This window comes from Saccopteryx leptura, chromosome 5 (assembly GCF_036850995.1).
Source record: "Saccopteryx leptura isolate mSacLep1 chromosome 5, mSacLep1_pri_phased_curated, whole genome shotgun sequence".
NCBI classification, from domain to species: domain Eukaryota; kingdom Metazoa; phylum Chordata; class Mammalia; order Chiroptera; family Emballonuridae; genus Saccopteryx; species Saccopteryx leptura.
This window is the reverse complement of record NC_089507.1, coordinates 121188118-121213475: the sequence shown is the minus strand read 5'-3', so window position 1 is coordinate 121213475 and position 25358 is coordinate 121188118. Positions and strand designations below refer to the sequence as shown.

At 41.5% G+C, this 25358-nt stretch overlaps 1 protein-coding gene across 12 annotated transcripts in view; it reads right to left on the bottom strand.

Moving 5' to 3' along the window:
* ABI1 (abl interactor 1) overlaps positions 1-23735 on the bottom strand; it is a 124296-nt gene extending 100561 nt beyond the window's left edge. For 4 of the 12 annotated variants that reach the window (XM_066387255.1, XM_066387258.1, XM_066387261.1 and 1 more), the window contains exon 1: positions 23480-23731. In XM_066387255.1, coding sequence (XP_066243352.1) covers positions 23480-23596 — 117 coding nt within the window. In that variant the 5' untranslated portion in view covers positions 23597-23731. Of the gene's footprint in view, positions 1-23479 lie in introns of all 12 variants that reach the window. The other 8 variants (XM_066387262.1, XM_066387257.1, XM_066387260.1 and 5 more) reach the window with 4 other exon arrangements.
* Positions 23736-25358: the final 1623 nt, after the last annotated feature.

Genomic DNA, 25358 nt, shown 5'->3' with positions numbered 1-25358 from the left:
CTCTAACTAAGCTAACCCAGCCAGGGCTCCTCTTAACTCTGAACTCATAACTTAGCTTGAGAAACTTTCCCTGAAAATCCCAAATAGGGCACTGTTCCTTAGAAATATCTCGCCTGGCCTGTGGTGGCATAGTAGATAAAGTGTCAGCCTGGAACACTGAGGTTGCCTGTTCGAAACCCTTAGGCTTGCCTGGTCAAGGCACATATGGGAGTTGATGCTTCCTGCCCCTTCTCTCACTCTCCTCTCTAAAATGAATAAATTTTTTTTAAAAATCTCTAAAAGTACCTTTTTAAAAGGAACAGTTCTCAACCCACATATGTCATACATAAAAGTATTTTTTATTGATTGATTTACTTTAAAGAGACAGACTGACAAAACATCAATCTATGTCTGTCTTGCAGATGTGCAACCTCTGCACATCAGAACAGTGCTCCCACTAACCGAGCTATCATCACACAGAAGTATTTAGGAAGAGATTCTATGCCTGACCAGGCAGTGGCGCAGTGGATAGAGCATCACACTGGGATGCGGAGGACCCAGGTTCGAGACCCCGAGGTCACCAGCTTGAGTGCGGGCTCATCTGGTTTGAGCAAAGCTCACCAGCTTGGACCCAAGGTCGCTGGGTTGAGCAAGGGGTTACTTGGTCTGCTGTAGCCCCACGGTCAAGGCACATATGAGAAAGCAATCAATGAACAATTAAGGTGTTGCAATGAAAAACTGATGATTGATGCTTCTCATCTCTCTCCATTCCTGTCTGTCTGTCCCTATCTGTCCCTCTCTCTGACTCTCTCTCTATCCCTGTAAAAAAAAAAAAAGAGAAAGAGAGATTCTAAGCATCTAAAAATGCCAAGGTGCTAAGATTGCCGGTTCAAGACCCTGGGCTTGCCCCATCAAGGCACGTAGTAACAAGGCATGTAGTGACGCATCCTGTTCCTCCCCTCCCCCATCCTTTCTCTTTCTTTCTCTCTCCCCTCTTCTAAAAATCAACAAAAATAAAAATGCCAAGGCCTATAATATAGAAGATTATAACAGAACATCAATATTAATATTAGAAGGAGGAAATTCCCTTCCCGACTTCACGCCCCAATAGTATATCTGCAGTCAGAGACCTTGGAGTCCCTTTCTTCTCCTCCCTCTCCCTGCTTCTGCCCACACAGCCAGCTAACAGTCAAGCCTATTCCTCTTTTCCAACCCACTGCTCTGCCAATCAATTCAATTGCAGAGGAGTACAAGCTGAAAAGTGTCAGAACCAACTATGTACTACACTTGCACCTATTCCTTCCTTTTTTAATCTTAACTGCAGCTTTGTCAACTGAAGAAAATACTCTTTATATCTAGGAGATACAATATAGTCCTCTAGAACGAATGTCAGATGAACCTTCCTAAAACACTCATCCTTTGGACAAAAAGTAAAAAGATATGAAAGAAACTTGAAAATAGTTTTGGGTAAGGTAGGAGTAGGATTAGAGAGTGAACAGCAGAGTACCATAGGTTTTGCTTTTAATACAACTGTATTATTTGAGTCTTTTTATAGGATTGCATTATCTAAATGCTCTTTTTTCCCCTTAACTGATTTTTTTTTTTTTTTGTATTTTTCTGAAGCTGGAAACAGGGAGAGACAGTCAGACAGACTCCCGCATGCGCCCGACCGGGATCCACCCGGCATGCCCACCAGGGGCGATGCTCTGCCCCTCCGGGGCGTCGCTCTGCCGCGACCAGAGCCACTCTAGCGCCTGGAGCAGAGGCCAAGGAGCCATCCCCAGCACCCGGGCCATCCCTGCTCCAATGGAGCCTTGGCTGCGGGAGGGGAAGAGAGAGACAGAGAGGAAGGAGAGGGGGAGGGGTGGAGAAGCAAATGGGCGCTTCTCCTATGTGCCCTGGCCGGGAATCGAACCCGGGTCCCCCACACGCCAGGCCGACGCTCTACCGCTGAGCCAACCGGCCAGGGCCACTGATCTTTTTTAAAAAATGCTGCTTGACAGTTTTTCCTTTCCCTAAAGCAAAATTCTACTGACTGCCAAAACTAAATTAAAAACCTTTCAAAAATAACAATTATTTTCTACAATACAGAACATTTCCTCAGTTAAGTAAGTATTATAGATTGATCTTCTCTTTCCTAAATTTAAGGCTTTATAATCATCTCTCATTCAATGATTTATACATAACTATATTATATAATACCAATGTCATAACATCACATCACATCACAGTACCTAGAACAGTCTTTCACATAGCAGGTAATTAATAACTGTTGAATATAAAATAGCTATTTGTTGAACTACTTCTAACATCCCTATATCCTCAAACACTCCTCTTTCCAGAAAACAAAAACAGGTAAAGGTAATCACAGCCTATTCCATGGAGCCTACCCCATGATAATTCCAGGCACCAAGGATTTTAGATAATTCACCACCATTCAGCACCATCACCTCCAGACTAGCTTCGCCTCAATCTCTTCTTGAGCTCCTTCTTTATTTTTTAAATTCAGTGAGAGGAGGGAAGGCAGAGACAGATTCCTGCATGCGCCCAACTGGGATTCACCCAGCAAACCCCCTAGGGGGCGATGCTCTGCCCATCTGGGGTGTTGCTCTGTTGCTTAGCTACCCAGCTCTTCTTAGCATCTGAGGTGGAGGCCATGGAGCCATCCTCAGTGCCCAGGGCCACCTTGCTCCAATTGAGCCATGACTGCAGGAAGAAGGGGGGGGGGGGGGGAGAGAGAGAAAGAGAGAGAAAGAGAGAGAGAGAAGGGGAGGAGTGGAGAAGCAGACGGTCGCTTTTCCTGTGTGCCCTGACTGGGAATCAAACCCAGGACATCTATACACAGGGCCGACAATCTACCACTGAGCGAATCAGCCATGGCCTTCTTGAGCTCCTTCCAATCCACACTAAAGCCTACTTACTTCCAATCTGTTCTCTACTCTAAACATGAGTCATCTTTTCTTCTTCTTCTTCTTCTTCTACCGGTTTTAAGCGAGAGACAAAGACAGAAAACAAGGACAGAGAGACAGGAAGGGTGAGAGAGATGAGAAGCATCAACTCATAGCTGTAGCACCTTAGTTGGTCATTGATTGCTTTTTCTCATATGAGTCTTGACCTGGAGCTCCAACAGATCCAGTGGCCCCCTTGCTCAACCCAGCAACCTTGGACTTCAAGCCAGTAACCACTGGGTCATGTCTATGATACCACACTCATGCCAGGTGAGTCCATACTTAAGCCAATGACCTCAGGGTTTCAACCTGGATCCTCAGTGTCTCAGGCCGACGCTCTATCCACTGTGCCGCCACCTGGTCAGGCACAAACTGCTCTGAGCTTCCTTTAGATGCTCTATGTGTACAACTGTGTGACCGGTGGTGGCGCAGTGGATAGATGCTCTATGTGTTTGTAAAAATACTTCTTTTTTTAACTTTTCTACTATATCCTGCCTTGCATTTGTCTTCTTTTCTGTGTTGACATTTGCGTTAATAATGCAAAGCAAAGTTGACTAAACTACTAGCCTCTTAGCATAAATTAAGGCAGAATCACCAACTGAACTAATAATCATTGTGTTCTTTACTGCCAATCACTCATGGAAAAAAAGCCAGATTCCCTTAAAAATGTTCTTGGCCCTGGCCGGGTACCTCAGACGGTTAGAGTATCGTCCTAACATGCCAAGAGTACAGGGTTGATCCCCAGATAAAGCACTTACAAGAAGCAACCAATGAATGCACAACTAAGTGAAACCCCAAATTGATGCTTCTCTCTCTCTCAAATCAATTTTTAAAAAAGGGGTCTTAATGAAGCAGAAGAAAAAAGTACTAATTTTATTAAATCTTGACTCTTAAGATGCCTTTTAATGTTCTGTAGGACAGAATGGGAAGTCTTCATAAAGTACTTCCATTGCATTCTAAGTAGGATGGTTTCCTTTAGGAAAGCGTACCTGTGCTCTATTTTCCCTGTAACTACAGATTTACACAGCAGTTTACATAAGTGAAACTGTACAACAGGTATTTTTGTTTTGTCTGGCTATTTACAAAATTCCTTACTATTATTGAGTAGTATCCCATTATACAAATATACCACAATTTGTTTATTCATCTCTTCATGGACATATGGCTGTTTTCTATTTTTAGTTATTGCAACTAAAGCTGCTATGGAAATTTATGTAAGCCTTTTGTAGTCATTTTCTTGGACAAATACCTACAAGTGGGATGGCTGGGTTATATGATAGATATATAACTTTTTCAGACACTGAAAAAGTGCCTTCTCTCCTTATCTTTAACTACTCTGGCCAAATATTATCAATTTCATTAACTTCTTCCAAAAAATGCTTTTGACTTTATTGACTACTGATGTGTGTATTTCTTTCTACTGGAGCTTTGTTTTCTATTTTGTTTATTTTTTCTCTAATATTTATCTACTTCCTTAATTTCCTGCCTTGTTATTTACTAATATAAGAACTTAAGACTTTGCCCTGGCCGGTTGGCTCAGTGGTAGAGCGTCAGCCTGGCGTGCAGGAGTCCCGGGTTCGATTCCCAGCCAGGGCACACAGGAGAAGCGCCCATCTGCTTCACTACCCCTCCTCCTCTCCTTCCTCTGTCTCTCTCTTCCCCTCCTGCAGCTGGGGCTCCATTGGGCACTGAGGATGGCTCTATGGCCTCTGCCTCAGGCGCTAGAATGGCTCTGGTTGCAACAGAGCAATGCCCCAGATGGGCAGAGCATCGCCCCATGGTGGGCATGCCGGGTGGATCCCAGTCGGGTGCATGCAGGAGTCTAACTGCCTCCCCGTTTCCAACTTCAGAAAAAAATTAAAATTTTTTTTAAAAAAAGAACTTTTAAGACTTTAAATTTATCTTTAACTATGCTTTCATAGTCTCCCATATGTTGTATATTTAACATTTCTAATTATTTTTAAACACCTGTATTCATCTCAACTTTGGCTCATGAAGTGTAGTTTTATCAACTGTATAGGAATGTTTTATTTATCATTTTGTTACTGACATATGCAACTGCATTCTGGTCAAAGAACATGGTCCATGTGATACTGATTCTTTTCCAGTTTTTTTGCATCTTGTTTTATGATCTAGTGCAGTGCTCGGCAAACTCATTAGTCAACAGAGCCAAATATCAACAGTACAATGATTGAAATTTCTTTTGAGAGCCATATTTTTTAAACTTAAACTATATAGGTAGGTACATTCCTTATTGAGGTAGCACCCGCACGTGGTATTTTGTGGAAGAGCCACAGTCAAGGGGCCAAAGAGCCACATGTGGCTCATGAGCCACAGTTTGCCAACCACTGACCTAGTGAATGATAAATTTTGATAAATGTTCTATATGTCTGTATGAGAAGTATAGTCTCTGTTTTTCTCTACATCCACTAGATCAAGACTGCTCTTCATGTTGAGTCTTTTTGATATGAATCTGTATATTTGTTTGTATCTCTATATATCCAGATACTATATCTGTATCTTTCTGTCTCTATCTCTAGCCCTACTCTACATCCTCTGACCTGGTATCACTGCACAGATGACATGTCAGTGTACTTCTGAGCCCCAATCATGAACATCATTCCCCAGGAGGGTTTCTAACATTCATAAAAACCAATCAGTATGAAGAGACACATGACACAGAGGGGCATTACCTTCTCAGGACAGCCACAGCCACTCCTCTGCTACGATCTAGTCCATGCACCTACTGTACTGATGATCAGCATCGCTGGATGGTACACTAGCACCTTTTGCTGCTGGCCAACATTACATTTTTTTCCTATTGAATTCTACTGGGGTAATATTGGTTAATAAAATTATATAGCTTTCAGGCATACAATTCTGTAAGACATCATCTGTATATTGTATATTGTGTGTTCAACACCAGTAGTGTTTTTCCATCACCATTTATCCCACCACTTGTACAATTTATTTGAAAACAAAATAAGCCACTTTACCAAGGAATTTCAAAAACTGACTTCATTGAGCCTGACCAGGCGGTGGCGCTGACCAGGCAGTGGCGCAGTGGATAGAGCACTGGACTGGGATGTGGAGGACCCAGGTTCAAGACCCCGAGGTCCCCAGCTTGAGCGCAAGCTCATCTGGTTTGAGCAAGGCTCACCAGCTTAAGCCCAAGATCTCTGGCTCGAGCAAAAGGTCACTCGGTCTGCTATAGCCCCCCCCCCCATGTCAAGGCACATGAGAAATCAATCAATGAACAACTAAGGAGCTACAACGAAGAACTGATGTTCCTCATCTCTCTTCCTTCCTGTCTGTCTGTCCCTATCTGTCCCTCTCTCTGACTCTCTCTGTCTCTGCTACAAAAAAAAAAAAGACTTCACTGATACTTTTAAGAAACAAATGACAAACTATTATTATTCAGATTGGGTATTTGGCAGACATTTTCCTAAAAATTAACAAAGTGTAACAAAGTGAGCCTATCACTTCAAGGAAAAAAAAAAAAAAAAAAAAATATATATATATATATATATATATATATATAATTGGAAGTATTTGTTGCCAAGACTAAAGTTTGCACTTTCTTTTTTTTTTTTTTTTTTTTTATTATTTTTCTGAAGCTGGAAACGGGGAGAGACAGTCAGACAGACTCCCGCATGCACCCGACTGGGATCCACCCGGCACGCCCACCAGGGGCGACGCTCTGCCCACCAGGGGGCGATGCTCTGCCCCTCCGGGGCGTCGCTCTGCCGAGACCAGAGCCACTCTAGCGCCTGGGGCCAAGGCCAAGGAGCCATCCCCAGCGCCCGGGCCATCTTTGCTCCAATGGAGCCTCAGCTGCGGGAGGGGAAGAGAGAGACAGAGAGGAAGGAGGGGGGGTGGAGAAGCAAATGGGCGCTTCTCCTATGTGCCCTGGCCGGGAATCGAACCCGGGTCCCCCGCACGCCAGGCCGACGCTCTACCGCTGAGCCAACCGGCCAGGGCAAAGTTTGCACTTTCAAGAAAAATTAGAACTTTGAAAAACTTGTATTCATCAACACAAACTTCGAAGCTTTTCAATACTTAAAGGCTCATCTCAGGCCTGGCTAGGCAGCTTTATTTGTTAGAGGAGCATTGTCCTGATACGACAAGTTTGCGGGTTCAATCCCAGTGAGGGCATATACAGGAATCAACCAATGAATGGAACAACAACTTGGTGTTTTCCTCTCTTTCTCTAAAATTAATCAATAAAAATTTTTTTCTTAAAATGACTCTTATGACCCAGCAATTCCACTTTTGGGAATGTCCAAAGAAACTTGAAACACTAATTCAAAAGACTGTATTGCACCCCTATGTTCATCGCAGTATTATTTACGATAGCCAAGATTTGGAAGCAGCCCAAGTGCCCATCCGTAGATGAGTGAATAAAAAAAGTGTGGTACTGTACATTAACACAATAGAATACTACTTGACCACTAAAAAGAAAAAAATCTTATCTTTTCCAACAGCATGAATGGACCTGGAATTATTATGCTAAATGAAATAAGCCAGTCAGAGAAAGACAAGTACCATATGATTTCACTTATATGTGGAATTTAATGAACAAAATAAACCAACAAAATAGACACAGACTCACAGTCAGAGAACAGACTGACAGCTGTCAGAGAGGACAGGGGTTGGAAGACTGGGTGAAAACAGTGAAGGGATTGAGCATAGAAAAATAACTTACAGAGCCTAACCTGTGGTGGTGCAGTGGGTAAAGCATCGACCTGGAATGCTGAGGTGGCCGGTTCAAAACCCTTGGCTTGCCTGGTCAAGGCACATATGAGAAGCTACTAAACTAGTTAATGTTTCCTGCTCCTCCTCCATCCCTTTCTCTCTCTCTCCTCTCTCTAAAATCAGTAAGTAAAATCACTTTTTTTTTAAAGAAAAACAACATAGATACAGACAACAGTGTGGGGACTGCAGGAAGGAAAGAGGGTAGGGAAAGACTAGACGGTGATGAAAGGAGGTTTAACTTGGGGTGGTGAGCACACAATACAATATATAGATGATGTACCCTAGAACTGTGCACCTGAAACCTGTATAATTTTATTAACCAATGTCACTCCAATAAATTCAATAAAAAAATTTTTAATAAAATGAGTACAACACTTTTAAAACTCATCTCAGAAGATCTGTGGTGATACTAACTCTTTGAGTAGTACGAACGTTTATGTACATCCTCGTGCCACCTGACCATCCAGAGTACGATCGATTTATTTTAAAAAAGTGTAAGGCAACATTAAAAAAAGGCAAATGTATGTTCTTCTTGTTTCCAAAATTTGGTTATCAAATAAACATGATTTTAAGTTAATAAAACTGTAACTGGAACTAATTTCCTTTTTTTAAAAATTTATTTTAGAGGGGCAAGAGAGTGAGAGGGGGAGGGGGAGCAGAAAGCATCAACTCCCATATGTGCCTTGACCAGACAAGTGCAGGGTTTCAAATCAGCAACCTCAGCATTTCAGGTCGACACTTTATCACTGCGCCACCACAGGTCAGGCCACTAATTTCATTTTTTTGAGAAAAAAAAACTCACTCCCAGGGGTTAGCAAGCATGAAAACAAAAACCACTACTCCAAGGGTTAATGAATGATTTTTTTCATATCGTATAATGAAATGTGCCGACATTCAAAAGATCGGTATCACTCAGTGAACAAATACTTTCTGAATGGCCCATGCAACAACTTTTAATATACCGGAACATAAAATGTTCATTGATATGGTTTCAGAGTTCACAATGCAACCGATCTTAAAAAAATTACTATCTGCTGAGTTTTGTTGTAGTGTCAAAGAAAATTATCCACAATTTAAGGCACGGCTATGAAAATATTCCTTCCTTTCTAAAAACCTAACTGTATGAAACCAAATTTTCTCAAATACCTCATCCAAAATACTGTATCACAAGAGGTTAAATGCAGAAGCAGATATGAGAATCTAGCTTTCTTTCTAGCCAGTCACAAAAGAAATTTACAATAATGTAAAACAATGCCACTCTTCTCATTAAACTTTGTTTTGGAAAACTATGGTTATTTCTCAAAAAATATATCATTTTTGTTAACAATAAACCCATTACATGTTACTTTAAATGAACTAATACATGTTTTAAACTTCCCCATTTTAACTTTTGATACAGTTAATCCTTATAGATATAACCCACCTAAAGAAAAATTATCTGGCATCTTCAATTCTGTTTAAGGGTATGCAAGATTCCTGAGACCATAAGCTTCAGTACCATTGATCTATATACTGCAGAAAATTACTCAAGGGATAAAGACACAAACATTCCAGTTTAACATACCCTCACCTATATCTTCTCTAAGTAAAACTTAGAAAAGTTTATTTTAATATAAAGATTTTAGGCCCTAGCCAGTTGGCTCAGTGGTAGATCATCAACCTGGAGTGTGGATGTCCTGGGTACGATTCCCAGTCAGGACACTGAGGAGAAGTAACCATCTGCTTCTCCACCCCTCCTCTCCCGCTTCTCTCTCTCTCTCTCTCTCTCTCTCTCTCTCTTCTCTCTTTCTTCTCTTCCAGCACCCATGGCTCAATTGGTTTGAGCACGTAGGCCCCAGGCGCTGAGGATGGCTTCCAGGAGCCTCCGCCTCAGGCACTAAAAACAGCTTGGTTGGGACATGGTCCCAGATGGGCAGAGCATCAAGTCCAGATGGGGGTTGCCAGGTAGATTTCATTGGGGCACATACTTGAGTCTGTCTATCTCTCCTCCTCTCACTTGGAAAAGTAAAATAAAAATTTTTTAAATATTTAGGAGGAATCATGGTTCATAACAATTTGAATTAAATCATTTCCTAAACAACCTACTAATTCAGTGTCTTGATTTCTTAATTACAACAAAGTTAATATTTAAACGTAATATTTGCTAACAAAATGAAAGGAATAGGTAAAAGTAAGTCAGATTATTTAAAGGAAATTGAAGAACTAACTAATAAAAACATCAGAATTGCAAGGCTAGAAACAAACTCTACTGAACCCATTAAAATTGTCAACTTGGATATACATAATTTAGTTCAAATAGTTGTTCATTACTTGCTAGTTGCTTGTTCTATGTTCTTGACCAGGCCAGCCCAGGGTTTCAAAACAGCGACCTCAGTGGTCCAGGTCAATGCTCTATCCACTGTGCCACCACAAGCCAGGTTCATGTAATTGAGAGCTTTATGCACCAGGCATCAGGCAGGCACTGGGGATACAGGAATAAAAGAGACAAATGTACACCTGCATTCTTGGAGACCAGCATCAAATATCAAACAGCTATAATGAGTATTCCACAGAAATATACAGGATTCCATGGGAGCCTTTAAGAGGGTATAAACTGACCTAGTGGGATAGGGTAGCGGTCTCCAGAGAAGTAACCTCCTTATTACTGTCATCAACCAACATTCTCATCATTCCCTCCTTCAGTCCTCCATCTCTGTAAAATCAATAAAATCTAAAAAAATATATATTTGTTACTGTAAGTCTTAGATTGTCAATATTTGAAGTAAGAAGTATCTTCTTCCATATGATACATTATATACATTTCTGGTGCTTAGGTAGAAGTTATCAATTAACATGGCCCAAACGAAAGATTTCTCAAAAAGTGCCATACTTGCCTTTCCACAAAATAAAATATTTACCAGCCGTTTGGCTCAGTGGTAGAGCGTTGGCCTGGCGTGCAGGAGTCCCGGGTTCGATTCCCGGCCAGGGCACACAGGAGAAGCGCCCATCTGCTTCTCCACCCCTCCCTCTCTCCTTCTTCTCTGTCTCTCTCTTCCCCTCCTGCAGCCAAGGCTCCATGGAGCAAGGCGCTGAGGATGGCTTTGTGGCCTCTGCCTCAGGCGCTAGAATGGCTCTGATTGCAGCAGAGCCACGCCCCAAGATGGGCAGAGCATCGCCCCCTGGTGGGCATGCCGGGTGGATCCCGGTCTGCAGCATGTGGGAGTCTGTCTGAATGCCTCCCCATTTCCAACTTCAGAAAAATACAAGAAAAAAAAAAAAAAAAAGACATATTTACCAAATGCAATTTATCATAGCATGTAGAAATTACTAATAGGAATTAAATATAAAGCATTCAGGAAATGAATGACTTTAATGATAAATTGAAGTTTTCCAGTAACAAACTTTTTCATCAACATAGTATTTTGTTCCCTTTTAAGTTTCAAGGGAATAAATAATAAAAGTTTACTCCAGCCTGGCCTGTGGTGGCACTCTGGATAAAGCATTGACCTGGAATGCTGAGGTTGCCAGTTTGAAACCCTGGGCTTGCCCTGTCAAGGCACATACCTGCTCTTCTCTCTCTCAAATCAATAAATTAAATCTTAAAATTAAAAAAAAAAAGTAGAGTCTCTTAAAAAAAAAAAAAAAGAAAGAAAAAGCTTACTCCCATTAAAAGAAAGGGCCCTGGCTGGTGGTAGAGCGTCAGTCCAGCGTGTGGAAGTCCAGGGTTCAATTCCCAGTCAGGGCACACAGGAGAAGTGCTCATCTGCTTCTCCACCCCTCCCCCTCCTCTCCTTCCTCTCTGTCTCTCTCTTCCCCTCCCGCAGCCAAGGCTCCACTGGAGCAAAGTTAGCCCAGGCACTGAGGATGGCTCCATGGCCTCTGCCTCAGGCACTAGAATGGTTCAAGTTGCAACAGATCAACGCCCCAAATGGGCAGAGCATCGCCCCCTTCCAGTCTTGCAGGTGGATCCCAGTTGGGCGCATGCGGGAGTCTGTCTCTCTGCCTCCCAGCTTCTCGCTTTAGAAAAAATACAAAAAAAAGGGAGGGGGTGGAAGATTCAATGCCAAAACTTGCATATTATGCTTCATTTAAACTCTAAGAATATAGTTCACATTTGATTTAGTAATTAGATAATCTCATAAAACTGTTAGTTTTTTTTTAAATATGCTAAGACTGAAACACTTTCTGCCTTAGAATAAATAGTATGAGCTTACCAACTATACAGCATTAAAGTCCGAAAACATTCTTTAAAGGCTGTATGTGGTTGTGATATTACAAGGGACTTGCCCTAAGAAATATAAGCTTCTAAGAAGTTTAAAATTTATGCTATGCTATCATATTTTATACTACTCTAGTAATCGGGGAAAATTAAGGTTTGTACATATATAAAATGAAAAATTAAGCCTAACAAGGTGGTGGCACAGTGGACAGAGTGTTCAACTGGGATGCAGAAGGACCCAGATTTGAAATCCTGATGTCGCCGGCTTGAGCATGGACTCATCTGGTTTGAGCAAGGCTCACCAGCTTGAGCCCAAGGTCACTGGCTTGAGCAAGGGGTCACTTGGTCTGCTGTAGCCCCCCGGTCAAGGCACATATGAGAAAGCAGTCAATGAACAACTAAGGTGCCACAAGAATTGATGCTTCTCATCTCTCTCCTTTCCTGTCTGTCTCTCCCTATCTGACCCTCTCTCTGCATCTCTGTCTCTGTCTCTGTCACTAAATAAATAAAGTGAAAAATTAAAATCTACACTGAAATTCTGAGTCTGTCCATTTTGGGGATTACTTACAGTACAGTACAGTACAGTGACAGAAATTCAAAATTATCTAAGTGCAAACTTACATAATTATACGTTTCACAACAAAATACCATCACGAACCACTCCTATATGTATATACACAAAACAACTGAAAATAGGCAAACGTGTTAAACGTGAATTATTCACAGCTGTACTACTTACAATAGCCAAAAGGTAGAAACAACCCACATGTCCATCAATAAATGAATTGATAAATAAAATGTGTCATATACATCAGTAGAATATGCTTAATGTAAGTGAAAATCACCAGACAGAAAGGCCATATATTGTATATGAAAGCAACCTGGTGGATGTCAGGTGCTGGTTGGTAGGGATGGAGACAAACTGCTAAATTAATGGGTAGGGATTTTCTGAGGAGTGATAAAAATGTTTTAGAACTAGACCAAGGTGGTCACAAAGCACTGTGAATATACTAAATACCATTGGACTATTAACTCTTTAATGGTTGGTTTTATATTATATGAATTATAACTCAATTTAAAAAATTCCACTATGAAGCAAATAATACAGCTATATTCTTATCAACCTGTTGCAAGAATCACTAATAAAATTACTATAAATTAAAAATATATTAACTTTTAAAGCTTTCTACCCTTTTTGGTCACAATTATAGTAACATTATCTCTTTTTTCCCCACATATAGAAATTATGCAATGGATTTAATAAGCCTTCATCTTTTAGAGATATGTATTAAAATATTTATGGATGAAATGATATGTCAAAGATGAACTTTACAATAATGGCAGGGAGGAGAGAAATATCGGTGAAAGCAGATTAGCCCTAAGTAGACAATTGCTAAAGCTAGGTGATAAACATATGGGGATTCATTATATTATTCTCTCCAGTTCTGAATGTGTTTGGAAATTTTCCATAACAAGTTATGAATCATCATGATAACAATTAGTAAAATAAGACTTAAAGTTAGTTTCCTTATACTTCAAACTATACTTGCGAAGGACCTAACAATATTTTTTAGTTGACATAAATTACAATTGCACAAACATTTGTTGAACTTCCTGAGGACAAATGCATATTAAATTAGAATCTACTTGATAACAAATACATATTCTTTTCCTTAGGATGTTTTGTTTTGCATTCAGATTTTCTTCACAAACATTAATTCACTACCAGGTATTTATGAGAAAATTTTATGTTGTAAATGGAGTAAGTTAGCAGATCCAAGGTTAACTACAGTTATTTGGGTTGACAAGCAATAGTAATATTAAAAAGTTCAGACTCCTTTCTAAACAATCAATGTTTCCTTTAAAATCATCGAACAGGCCCTGGCCGGTTGGCTCAGTGGTAAAGCTTCGGGCTGGCGTGCAGGAGTCCCGGGTTCGATTCCCGGCCAGGGCACACAGGAAAAGCGCCCATCTGCTTCTCCACCCCTCCCCCTCTCCTTCCTCTCTGTCTCTCTCTTCTCCTCCGGCAGCCAAGGCTCCATTGGAGCAAAGATGGCCGGGGCGCTGGGGATGGCTCTGTGGCCTCTGCCTCAGGCGCTAGAATGGCTCTGGACGCAACAGAGCGACGCCCCAGAGGGGTAAAGCATCGCCCCCTGGTGGGCATGCCGGTGGATCCCGGTTGGGCGCATGTGGGAGTCTGTCTGACTGCCTCCTCATTTCCAGCTTCAGAAAAATGTAAATAAAATAAAATAAAATAAAAATAAATAAAAATTCCATTTGTTTTAGTATAGTGTCCTATCAAATGTTAAAATCTATAAAGTTTGATCTTCTGGGGTTTGACTATGTCTTCTAAAAACATAACTTCGGCCCTCGCCGGTTGGCTCAGTGGTAGAGCGTCAGCCTGGCGTGCAAAGGTCCTGGGTTCGATTCTCGGCCAGGGCACACAGGAGAGGCGCCCATCTGCCTCTCCACCCCTCCCCCTCTCCTTCCTCTCTGTCTCTCTCTTCCCCTCCCGCAGTGAGGCTCCATTGGAGCAAAGATGGCCTGGGCGCTGGGGATGGCTCCTTGGCCTCTGCCCCAGGCGCTAGAGTGGCTCTGGTCGCAGCAGAGCGAAGCCCCAGAGGGGCAGAGCATCGCCCCCTGGTGGGCGTGCCTGTGGATCCCGGTCGGGCGCATGCGGGGGAGTCTGTCTGACTGTCTCTCCCCGTTTCCAGCTTCAGAAAAATACAAAAAAATAAATAAAATAAAATAAAATCATAATTTCGCCTGACCTGTGGTGGCGCAGTGGATAAAGCGTCGACCTGGAAATGCTGAGATCGCTGGTTTGAAACCCTGGGCTTGCCCGGTCAAGGCACATATGGGAGTTGATGCTTCCTGCTCCTCCCCCTTCTCTCTCTCTGTCTCTCCTCTCTCTCTCTCTCTCTCTCTCTGTCTCTCCCTCTCCTCTCTAAAAATGAATAAAAAAAAATATATATATATATACAGCTCCTCCAAATTCAAAGTTTTAAATGCCCCCAAATTAGCATTTAGTCATTGTTAAATTACTTTTCATACCAACACTATTTTCATAAAGTTACATCTACATAATCTGCTAATACTTGATTCAACCTCTTCCAATATTAGCACTCTTCCTTTCTAGCTAATATATTCCTGTCTGTTAACGCACAAATATCTAATTCCTATAACAAAATTTCACCCGAAATAAATAGGTTCTTCTAAATGGCCATAGATCAGACACCCAGTGCCAACACCTCTTTTCTACTACAAGGCATGTTAGCTTTCTTCAGTTAACAGAACCAGCTACAGAAAGCATAATATAAGCGGAATAAGGAAAGTGTACTTACTCTAAGAGATTATTTCAACAATTTTCTAAAAAGAACCCCTCCAAAAGACAAACTTGCTGTAATTGAGGCTCTAAACATACTAGGACTGGATTGAAGTACCACATATAAAGCTCTTATTAAGATTAAAGGTACAAAAAAAAGAGAGTTTTAATTAAGTGTTTAAGATTTTATTGAGTTTTCAGAGAGGGGAGAGAAAAAAGGAGGTGAAGTGAGAAGTAACAACTCATAGTTGGTTTACTTTAGTTGTTCACTGATTGTCGTATGTGCTTTGGCCAGGCAAGCCCAGGGTTTCAAACCTGCGACCTCAGCATTCCAAGTCCATGCTTTATCCACGGTGCCACCACTAGCCAGGTTTAATTAGTTTTAAAACAAATTTCCAAATGACACACAATCCTAAAGAATATTCAGTACTTTTTAAAGTTGATTTTTAGAGAGAGGAAGGTAGAGAGACAGAGAGGCCCTGACCAGTTGGCTCAGTGGTAGAGTGTTGGCCCAGTGATTGGAAGTCCAAGGTTCGATTACCGGCCAGGGCACACATGAGATGTGCTCATCTGCTTCTATACCCTTCACTCTCTTCTTTCTCTCTATCTTTCTCTTCCCCTCCCGCACCCAAGGTTCCAAAGCAGTGCTGGCCCAGGCGCTGAGGATGGCTCCATGGCCTCCGACTCAGGTGCTGAAATGGCTCCAGCTGCAACAGAGCATCGCCCCCTGGTGGGCATACAGGGTCATCCCAGTAGGGAGCATGCAGGAATCTGCATGTCTTCCTCCCCATTTCTCACTTTAGAAAAAATACCAAAAAAAAAAAGAGAGAAAAAAACATTAACCTGTTGCTCCACTCATTCACACCATTACTGGTTGATTCTTGTATGTGCCTTGACCAAGGATCCAACCCACAACTTCATCATGTCAGGATGATGCTCAAATCAAATGAACTACCTGGTCAGAGGAATATTAGACAATCTTGAGAGTATTATTAGTAAGAACTGACATAATATTCCATCTTTACGAATGGACTTTCATAAGATTTAATATGTATGCAAAAGCCCTGGCCAGTTGGCTCAGTGGTAGAGCGTAGGCCTGGCGTACAGGAGTCCCGGGTTCGATTCCCAGCCAGGGCACACAGTAGAAGCGCCCATCTGCTTCTCTACCCCTCCCCCTCTCCTTCCTCTCTGTTTCTCTCTTCCCCTCCAGCAGCCAAGGCTCCATTGGAGCAAAGTTGGCCTGGGCGCTGAGGATGGCTCTATGGCCTCTGCCTCAAGCGCTAGAATGGCTCTGGGTGCAACAGAGCAACACCCCAGATGGGCAGAGCGTCGCCCCTTTGTGGGCATGCCAGGTGGATCCCGGTCAGGCGCATGAGGGAGTCTGTCTGCCTCCGTTTCCAACTTCAGAAAAAAATACAAAAATATATATATATATATATGTATGCAAAGTCAGATCCTGCCTGAAAGCAGCATTAATAAGGCAGTTGCAACATGGTATGGGGTCAATCTAACAACTACCTAAGACCTTCCAAAAAATTATCTTAAGCCCTGTCTTGTTTTTTTTTGTCTTGACATGCTATATCTCAGATGTTTAAGGTATACAACATAATGATTTGATATTTGTATATATTGCAAAATGATCACAGTAAGTCTAACTTAACAGCTATCACAACACAGTTACATTTTTTTCTATGGTATCATTAACGATAGTCACCATGCTATACATTACTACAGTGTGTCTGTAAAGTCATGGTGCACTTTTGACTGGTCACAGGAAAGCAACAAAAGACGACAGAAATGTGAAATCTGCACCAAATAAAAGGAAAACCCTCCCAGTTTCTGTAGGATGATGTGGCAGCATATGCGCATGCGCAGATGATAATGTAACACCTTATATACAGCAGAGCAGCCCACAGCCATGCCAGTCGAGATGTGGACGGTACAGAGGAAAATACCACAGTGTGTTCTATGGCTCGCTAAATTCGAATCCGTGACCAAAGTGCAACGTGAATATCAGCGCATTTATAAAGAAGCGCCACCACATAGGAATAACATTACTCGGTGGGATAAGCAGTTGAAGGAAACCGGCAGTTTGGTGGAGAAACCGCGTTCTGGTAGGCCATCAGTCAGTGATGAGTCTGTAGAGGCTATACGGGATAGCTACCTAAGGAGCCCTAAAAAATCTGTGCGTGAGCCCACATTGAACTGCACTGAATAGGTATGAAACTGGGAGAGTTTTCTTTTTATTTGGTGCAGATTTCACATTTCTATCATCTTTTGTTGTTTTCCTGTGACTGGTCAAAAGTGCACCATGACTTTATGGACACACTGTATAACACTGCTTAATTCATTAGATTTCCAATCTATATCTCTAATTTTGCTAGCCATTGTTTTACTCACTTCAAAGTACAATTAAAAATACTACTCACAAAAATTAGGAGATATTTCAAAATGAATATGAAGTGATAAAATATCTCCTAATTTTTGTGAGTAGTATACTACAATTTTCAGCCTGACCTGTGATGGTACAGTGGATAGTGTTTACCAGGAATGCTGAGGTCACCAGTTTGAAATTCCAAAACTGCGGGTTGATGCTTCCCACTCCTCACCTGCTTTTCTCTCTCTCATCTCTAAAATGAATAAATAAAATCTTTTTTAAAAAAAAGAAATTCTGCCCTGACTGGCTAGCTTGGTTAGCTAGGTTGGCAGAGGTTGGCAGTTCGATCCCCGGTCAGGGCAGATACAGGCACAGACCAATGTTCTTGTCGTCTCTGTTTCCTTTCCTCTCTCTCTAAAATCAATAAAATTAAAATTTTTTTAAAAATCCTACCATTTTCATACTATTTTAATCTCCTCAATCATTTTGACTATCTTTTCCTGAATCTAGTTTGTGTAGAAATCAAAATGTAGCAAAACATTTTGTCTTGTTAACATCTACTAATTCTTTTATAAATTTTATTATCACAATTGCAAAGATGAGTCAGAACACAAAAAACAGGCAAGGATGCACAGAAAGGAAAAGGATCTACTGAGCTCAATGAAAAACTAGCCTCTGATTCCTATAATTCAACACTTCAAATGACAGAGCAGAACTGTTCTTATATCATGTTTGTAACTTAGGGCTCAGAAGAAGAAACGATAAAATAGTTGTTAGGTTCCCAGACATGCTCAACAAGAGTATATTTATTTCACGACATTTCTAAACTAGTCTAAGTTCTAGATTCATGCGCTGCTGCAGACAGTGTGGCAAGGAAATAATAGCATAGCTCTGGAACCTATCAGAGTTGGGCAGAAATTCTGAGCGCCAATTACTAACTATATGATCAAACAAAATTCATTCTTTTCTGAAACCTATCTTTCTGATCTGTAAGAGAATCTTGCCTCTCATGGAGAGTTTCGGTAAGGATTAAATATAATACAATCAACCAGCAGAGAATGTGACAAAATAGATAATCAATAAATAGTAGTAATTACATATATTACCCTCTTAACCTTGTCTATTACCCTTTGTACCATCTTTTTAATTGCCTATCCTGCAGCGAACATTCTACTCATTATTCATTAAATAAAACTTCGAATATAGAATCAGAAAAACTGAATTTGACTCCAGGCATTATCTTATAAGATATGAAACTTTAACCTAGAAATTTAATGTCTCTAAACTCTAAATTGCTCATGTTAAATAAATGAATAAGTTTATAAATAAAACAAGAATTCTAATAATTGACTTAATTTATAAATTGGCATAAATTGTATAGTACAAGAAATGTTAGCTTTTACCTATTCCAAAGGGCTCCTGCTCAAAAATTACCTGCCCTCCAATGAGCAAATGCACATAAGCTAGCATCACAGAAGAAAACAAGCTAAATAAACTAAGTAGCTCACTGGTTAGATCCCCTTTATACTCGTTAAACTTTAGAATATACTTGCTAACCCAAATATGCTCTTAATGGAGAAATTCCAGGCCAAAACTTTAAATTAAATTTAAAAGTTTAGCTGTATGGAAAACGTTTCTGTCCTTACCCAACCTAGCAATTTGCATGCTGAGAAACCTTTCTTAAGCAGTTTCTACTTTTTTTAGCTTAGCTCACTTCCTATTCCCCAAAATAGTTCCTATGATAAAGGCAGTGTGGACTCTAAAATAGAGTAAAAAGTACTGTCAGGGGTAGTCAACCTTTTTATACCTACCACCCACTTTTGTATCTCTGTTAGTAGTAAAATTTTCTAACTGCCCACCAGTTCCACAGTAATGGTGATTTATAAAGTAGGGAAGTAACTTTACTTTATAAAATTTATAAAGCAGAGTTACAGCAAGTTAAAGCATACAATAATAATTACTTATCAAGTACTTTATGTTGAATTTTTGCTAAGTTTGGCAGAATAAATCTTTATAAAACAACTTACAATTGTTAAATCTATCTTTTTATTTATACTTCGGTTGCTCCGCTACCGCCCACCCTGAAAGCTGGAACGCCCACCAATAGGTGGTAGGGAGCAGGTTGACTACCACTGGGTTAGATGAATAAGTATGTTCAAGTTGAGGAGTGACTTTCCTTGACATAATCTACTAAAAAAAAAAATTTTTTTTTCAAATTAGTCATATCAACCAAAAGATAGAAGAAGGCAAATTTTTTTTTTTAATACTGAGAGACAGAGACAGAGAGAGGAACAGACAGGGAGGGAAAAAGATGAGAAGCTCGTCGTTGTGGCACTTTAGTTGTTCACTGATTGATTTCTCATACATGCTGAGACTAGGGAGCCCCAGCTGAGCCAGTGACCCCTTGCTCAAGCCAGCGACCATGGGTCATGTCTAAAATCCCACATTCAAGCCGGCGATCCCACGCTCAAGCTAGTGAGCCTACACTTAAGCTAGATGAGCCCAAGCTAAAGCCAGGGACCACTGAGTTTCGTACCTGGGTCCTCAGTGTCCCAGGTTGATGCTCTATCCACTGCGCCACCGGCTGGTCCGGCACAAAGATTTTTTGTTATATAAAAAACACTTATCAGCCTGACCCATGGTGGTGCAGTGGATAAAGCATCGACCTAGAACACTAGGTCTCTGGTTCGAAATCCTGGGCTCGCCTGGTCAAAACACATATGGGAGTTGATGCCTCCTGCTCCTCCTCTCTTCTCTTCTCTTCTGTTCTCTCTCTCTCTCTCCCCTCTCTAAAATTAATAAATAAAATTTTTTTAAAATAACTTTCTATTTTAAATATTATTTCCCCATAATGATTTCAAAAACCCTGTCCTATTAAGAGAGTACTTTTCTGGAGAAGTTCTGCAATTAATAATACAATTTAGCCAGACCAGGCAGTGGCGCAGTGGATAGAGCGTCGGACTGGGATGCAGAGGACCCAGGTTCGAGACCCTGAGGTCGCCAGCTTGAGCACGGGCTCATCTGGTTTGAGCAGAGGCCCACCAGCTTGAACCCAAGATCGCTGGCTCCAGCAAGGGGTCACTTGGTCTGCTGAAGGCCCACGGTCAAGGCACGTATGAGAAAGCAATCAATGAACAACTAAGGTGTTGCAACGCGCAACGAAAAACTAATGATTGATGCTTCTCATCACTCTCTGTTCCTGTCTGTCAGTCCTGTCTATCCCTCTCTCTGACTCACTCTGTCTCTGTAAAAAATAAATAAATTTAAAACAAACAAAAAAAAAAATACAATTTAGTAATTAAAGTCTATAGGACCCAAAGAGCTAATGAAGTACTTGAGGATCCTAATGCACTACAGCCAAAAGAACTTGTCAACTGAACACCTTAGCCTAACCAGACTGTATTTCCAAACTGTAGGAAAACAATAAAATGAAAATTGAATTCTCAGGATAAAAATCAACCTTGGGAATAAAAAAAATTCTCAAAACACAAGTAACTACATAATTTCCCTGAGAGGAGATACATTTAAGTAAGGTGTTGCTTATAACCCAATCAGGGCCATAGAAGGGATACAGAGGGCCTCTTAAGACCTTCAAACGGGTATTGCTAGTACTCTAGGTTCCCTATTCACTGTACCCAAGTAAGTTAGCAGCACAACTCACAACAAAGTCAGCTACCACATCAACTTCCACAGTCTTCATCATCTTCTACACTTGCGTAAGCTTCAGGAAGACACCTAGTGCATCACGCAGTCCAAAGTTTAAAGGTTACTAAGATAAACATCTATTCCCCCCCAGTGAGATCAGAATATTTCACTGGTGTCAAGTTTAAGACCACCAAAAGAAAATAAAGAATAAAATAATTGGAGCCACTGATGGTGGCTCTTGGCACCGTACTAGCGGTTCTAATATGTTTAAAATTAAAAGAGACTACGTACATGAGAAATAACAAGACTTAATAAGGGTACCAGTAAATCTAAAAGTGCTTCAAAGCTCCACAATGGTAGCAGAAGGGAAAAAGGAAAGGGGTCAGGGAAGGGAGGGAAAAAAAAACAAAAAAAAAAAGCTTTACAGCAGACAACTACCTGAAAAAGAAAGTCACCAGACAGGTTAAAACATGTTTCCATTTGCCAATACTTAGTAGTTACCACACCATGTATTAGTCAGATTTCCCAACATGCAAAACAAAAAGAAGCCACCTTTCTGAAATGGGGGCAATTTAACTTACTACACTCTCCCTTTGACTTTCGAAACCCTTAAAACCTTCAGCAAATTGAGATTCACCTCAATTTTAAGGCTTTTCATGTTAAGTTGAATAAAAGTTGTATATATGTAATATCAATTAACTATAAGATCACTTTTCTATTTGAAAACTATATTCACACTTCTATTTCAGAATATTTTTAAAAGGCTAAATCTAAAGTTTGCAAAAACAAGAAATACAGTAGATGTGGCAGACATTCAACAAGTTTATCAATAAAATTCCTAAAGTAAAAGCTTGAAATAATTTGAGATAAATTCCTGGTAGTGCTACTGAAGATACAATGTTACTAAGATGGAAATTGAGAAATATTCCAAATATTCTGAAAACAGAATCTCCTTCTAAAAATAAGGAGGTAAAGCATTTGCCAACACAGAAACTATTAGTTCTTAAAAATGATAATCACATGGGAGGCTTTCTATAAATACTGTAGTTCTGAATTGCAATAACCCTAATCTTTCAAAGCATGTTTTGATCATGCCTTATACAAACAAGCAAATTTTTGGAGCCATTCTATTGATACAAAGGACTACTGCTTTTTTTTTTTTCTTTCTTCTATCGCAAACTTTTGGTTTACGCAAAGATCTACAAACCAAGCTACCACACCATAATTCACTTTCAATCCTTAAAATAAAAACAAACAAGTGTCCATCAGAGTTAAGGCCTCAAAAATTTTCTAATAAATCTACAAGAACATATTTTACGTACAGTTCTGAGTAAACATGTTCAGTAATCGATCTGGAGTCCTATTCTATACCTTTACTTCAGCTGGAAAGACGGAAACGTTCAGAAAAGCAACAACCGGCGATTCCACTATTCTATTTTAAGTTACTTATGGAAGCCCAATAGTTCAAGAACTTCGGGGAAAGAGCGTATTTAAGACATTTTTCCAAGTAGTTAAAAGTCATTTGTGCTTTTGTCGTAACGATAGCCCTAAGCACCTATACACACCCATTACATACATTACGGTGGGGCGGAAGTGAGAACGACGAGGGAAAACACCCAACCTGAACACGGACGGGCAGGCAGATACACAAACCTCCAATTAAAGGAATCTTGAGCTTAACTTGTTTTAGATGCCCTCCCCTCCTCCCCACTCGCTTCCTCCTGTCCTCGGGGAGGTCTGTGTAATGTGACTCATGACAAAATTTTTTTAAATAAATAAATAAGAGACACACCCTCTGGGTAGAACTGACATAATCGCCCCCACTCTCCCCTCCCCCGACATACACCCCGCTTTTCCTCTCGCCCCAGCGGCTGCTCCTCCCTGCGCCTCGTCCCTGCCCCTTCCTCTCCCTCCCGTCCCGGACCTTCTCCGCGCGGAGGCACGGGGGCAGCCGGCTCTCCGGGCAGAAGCCCGGCGGACGGGGGCTGCCGGCGGGCAGCGCCATCCGGGGGCCGAACCTGCGGGGGGCTCCGGGCCGCGACGGGTTCCCGGCTCCCTCGCCCATTTTCTCTCCACTTCCTGTATCGCAGCACGACTCTCCGAGCCCGGCCACTCGCTCTGTCCCCGGCTGGCGCTCGGGGCTCGGGGCTGGGAGCGAGGCGGCCGCTTAGGTGCGGGCAGCTCCCCACCCCGCCCGGCGAGCTGGTCACCGGGCGGCCAGCGCGGGTCTTCGGCCCGCCCGCGCTCCTCACCTGTATGTAGTTGTTCTCACAGTAGTCCGCCACCCGGGTCAGGTTCTGGTAACTCTCTATCAGCGCCCTCTTGCCAGATGGAATCTCCTCCTCTAGTAACATCTGCAGCTCTGCCATTTTCCCCCCCTCCGCATCGCTTCCTCTCGCGTTAAAGAGACAGAGGCAGCAAGGTCCGCGGAGGTTCCGAGCACCTCACAGCCCGGATACAAACCGCCTACCCGCCCTCCCGCCTGGTATTGTGGGACGGCACCTCCTCCTCTTCCTCCTCGCTCTCCCCACCCCTCTCCACCCACTTCACGCAGCCGCCTCAACCGCCTTATCTCGCGAGCCTTCAGCCCGGCCCTCCGCTCCCCACCACCACACGGGATCTTTTTTTTTTTTTGACATGGTCTTCTGGGAATTGTAGTTTCTCAACAAGCCAGGCTTCCTATCAAAAGCGCATGCGTCTAGGAAGACTCAGAAAGCGAACCGAGAGGAGCATAATCAAAGACGATGGATTTGAGGGGCGGAAGTGGAGTGTGGAATTTCCCAAAAGCTCCAGAAGGTGCGGCAGGGATATTCCAAGAATGAAACCGTTCGGACAAGGCTGTGAAACTTGGCAGAACTTAACACATGGAACCGACCTCACAGCATACTCCAAACTTTATTCAGGATATTTCTTCATATATCTAAAAGAAAAAGGTAACGCGAAAAACTTTCTGCACGAAAATACAGTAATTCTACAGTCTTGGAGTAGTCAGTTTCTTTCTTTTCTTTTTTTTCTTTTTGTATTTTTCTGAAGTGAGAAGCGGGCAGGCAGAGAGACAGACTCCCATATACTCGGGACCTTGATTCACCCTGCATGCCCACCAGGGGGGGGGATGCTCTGCTCATCTGGGTCATTGCCATTCTAGCACCTGAGGCTGAGGCCATGGAGCCATCCTCAGCGCCCGGGCCAGCTTTGCTTCAATGGAGCCTTGGCTGCAGGAGGGGAAGAGAGAGACAGAGAGGAAGGAGAGGGGGAGAGGTGGAGAAGCAGATGTGTGCCTCTCCTGTGTGCCTTGGCCCGGGAATCAAACCCAGGACTTCCACATGCCAGTCCAACACTGGACCTCTGAGCCAACCAGCCAGGGCCCCAAAGTTTCTTAACTATAGAATATTATAAGTGCACATGAAAAAAGACACACTGATAAATTGCTTTTTAATAAAATGTAAAGATATACTTGACCTATGGTGATGCAGTGGATAAAGGGTCAGCCTAGAATCCAGGAGGACGTTCCAGGTCAGGGCAGATAAGGTACAAGAAACAACTAGGAGTTGACGCTTCCTGCTCCCACCAACCCATCTTTCTCTCTCTCCTCTCTCTAAAATATAAAGTCTCTTTTAAAAATCAAAAATAAAACTACATATATTAGCAAATTTATTGAACTTTAAAGATAAAATTAAAGGCATCTTCTATAGAAAAAACAGGTTACTTTCAATAGAAAAAATACCAGGCAGACCTTTTCCTCTGCAACAGAGGTCAAGAAACAATGGAATGCTTATAAAATACTGAAATGAAATTAATGAGACTCTGATTATTTAGTGTGGAAGATGAAAAGATCTAAATGTAAAGTTAAATATAATTAAACATCAAAGTCTGAATTCGATTAATAAAATAACTGGTTATTATAATCAAGGATAGAATGAAAAATCAATAAAATCTTTTTAAAAAAGAAAGAAAGAACGAAAGCAAGCAAAAGAAAAGGGTTGAATAAAAGAAACAATGAAAATGAAATGCACTGGTGAATTCAATTACCAATGGCTAACAAAATAATTTTTTTTCAAGTAGTAAATATCTGAGCCTGACCAGGCGGTGGCTCAGTGAATAGAGAGTCGGACTGGGACACAGAGGAACCAG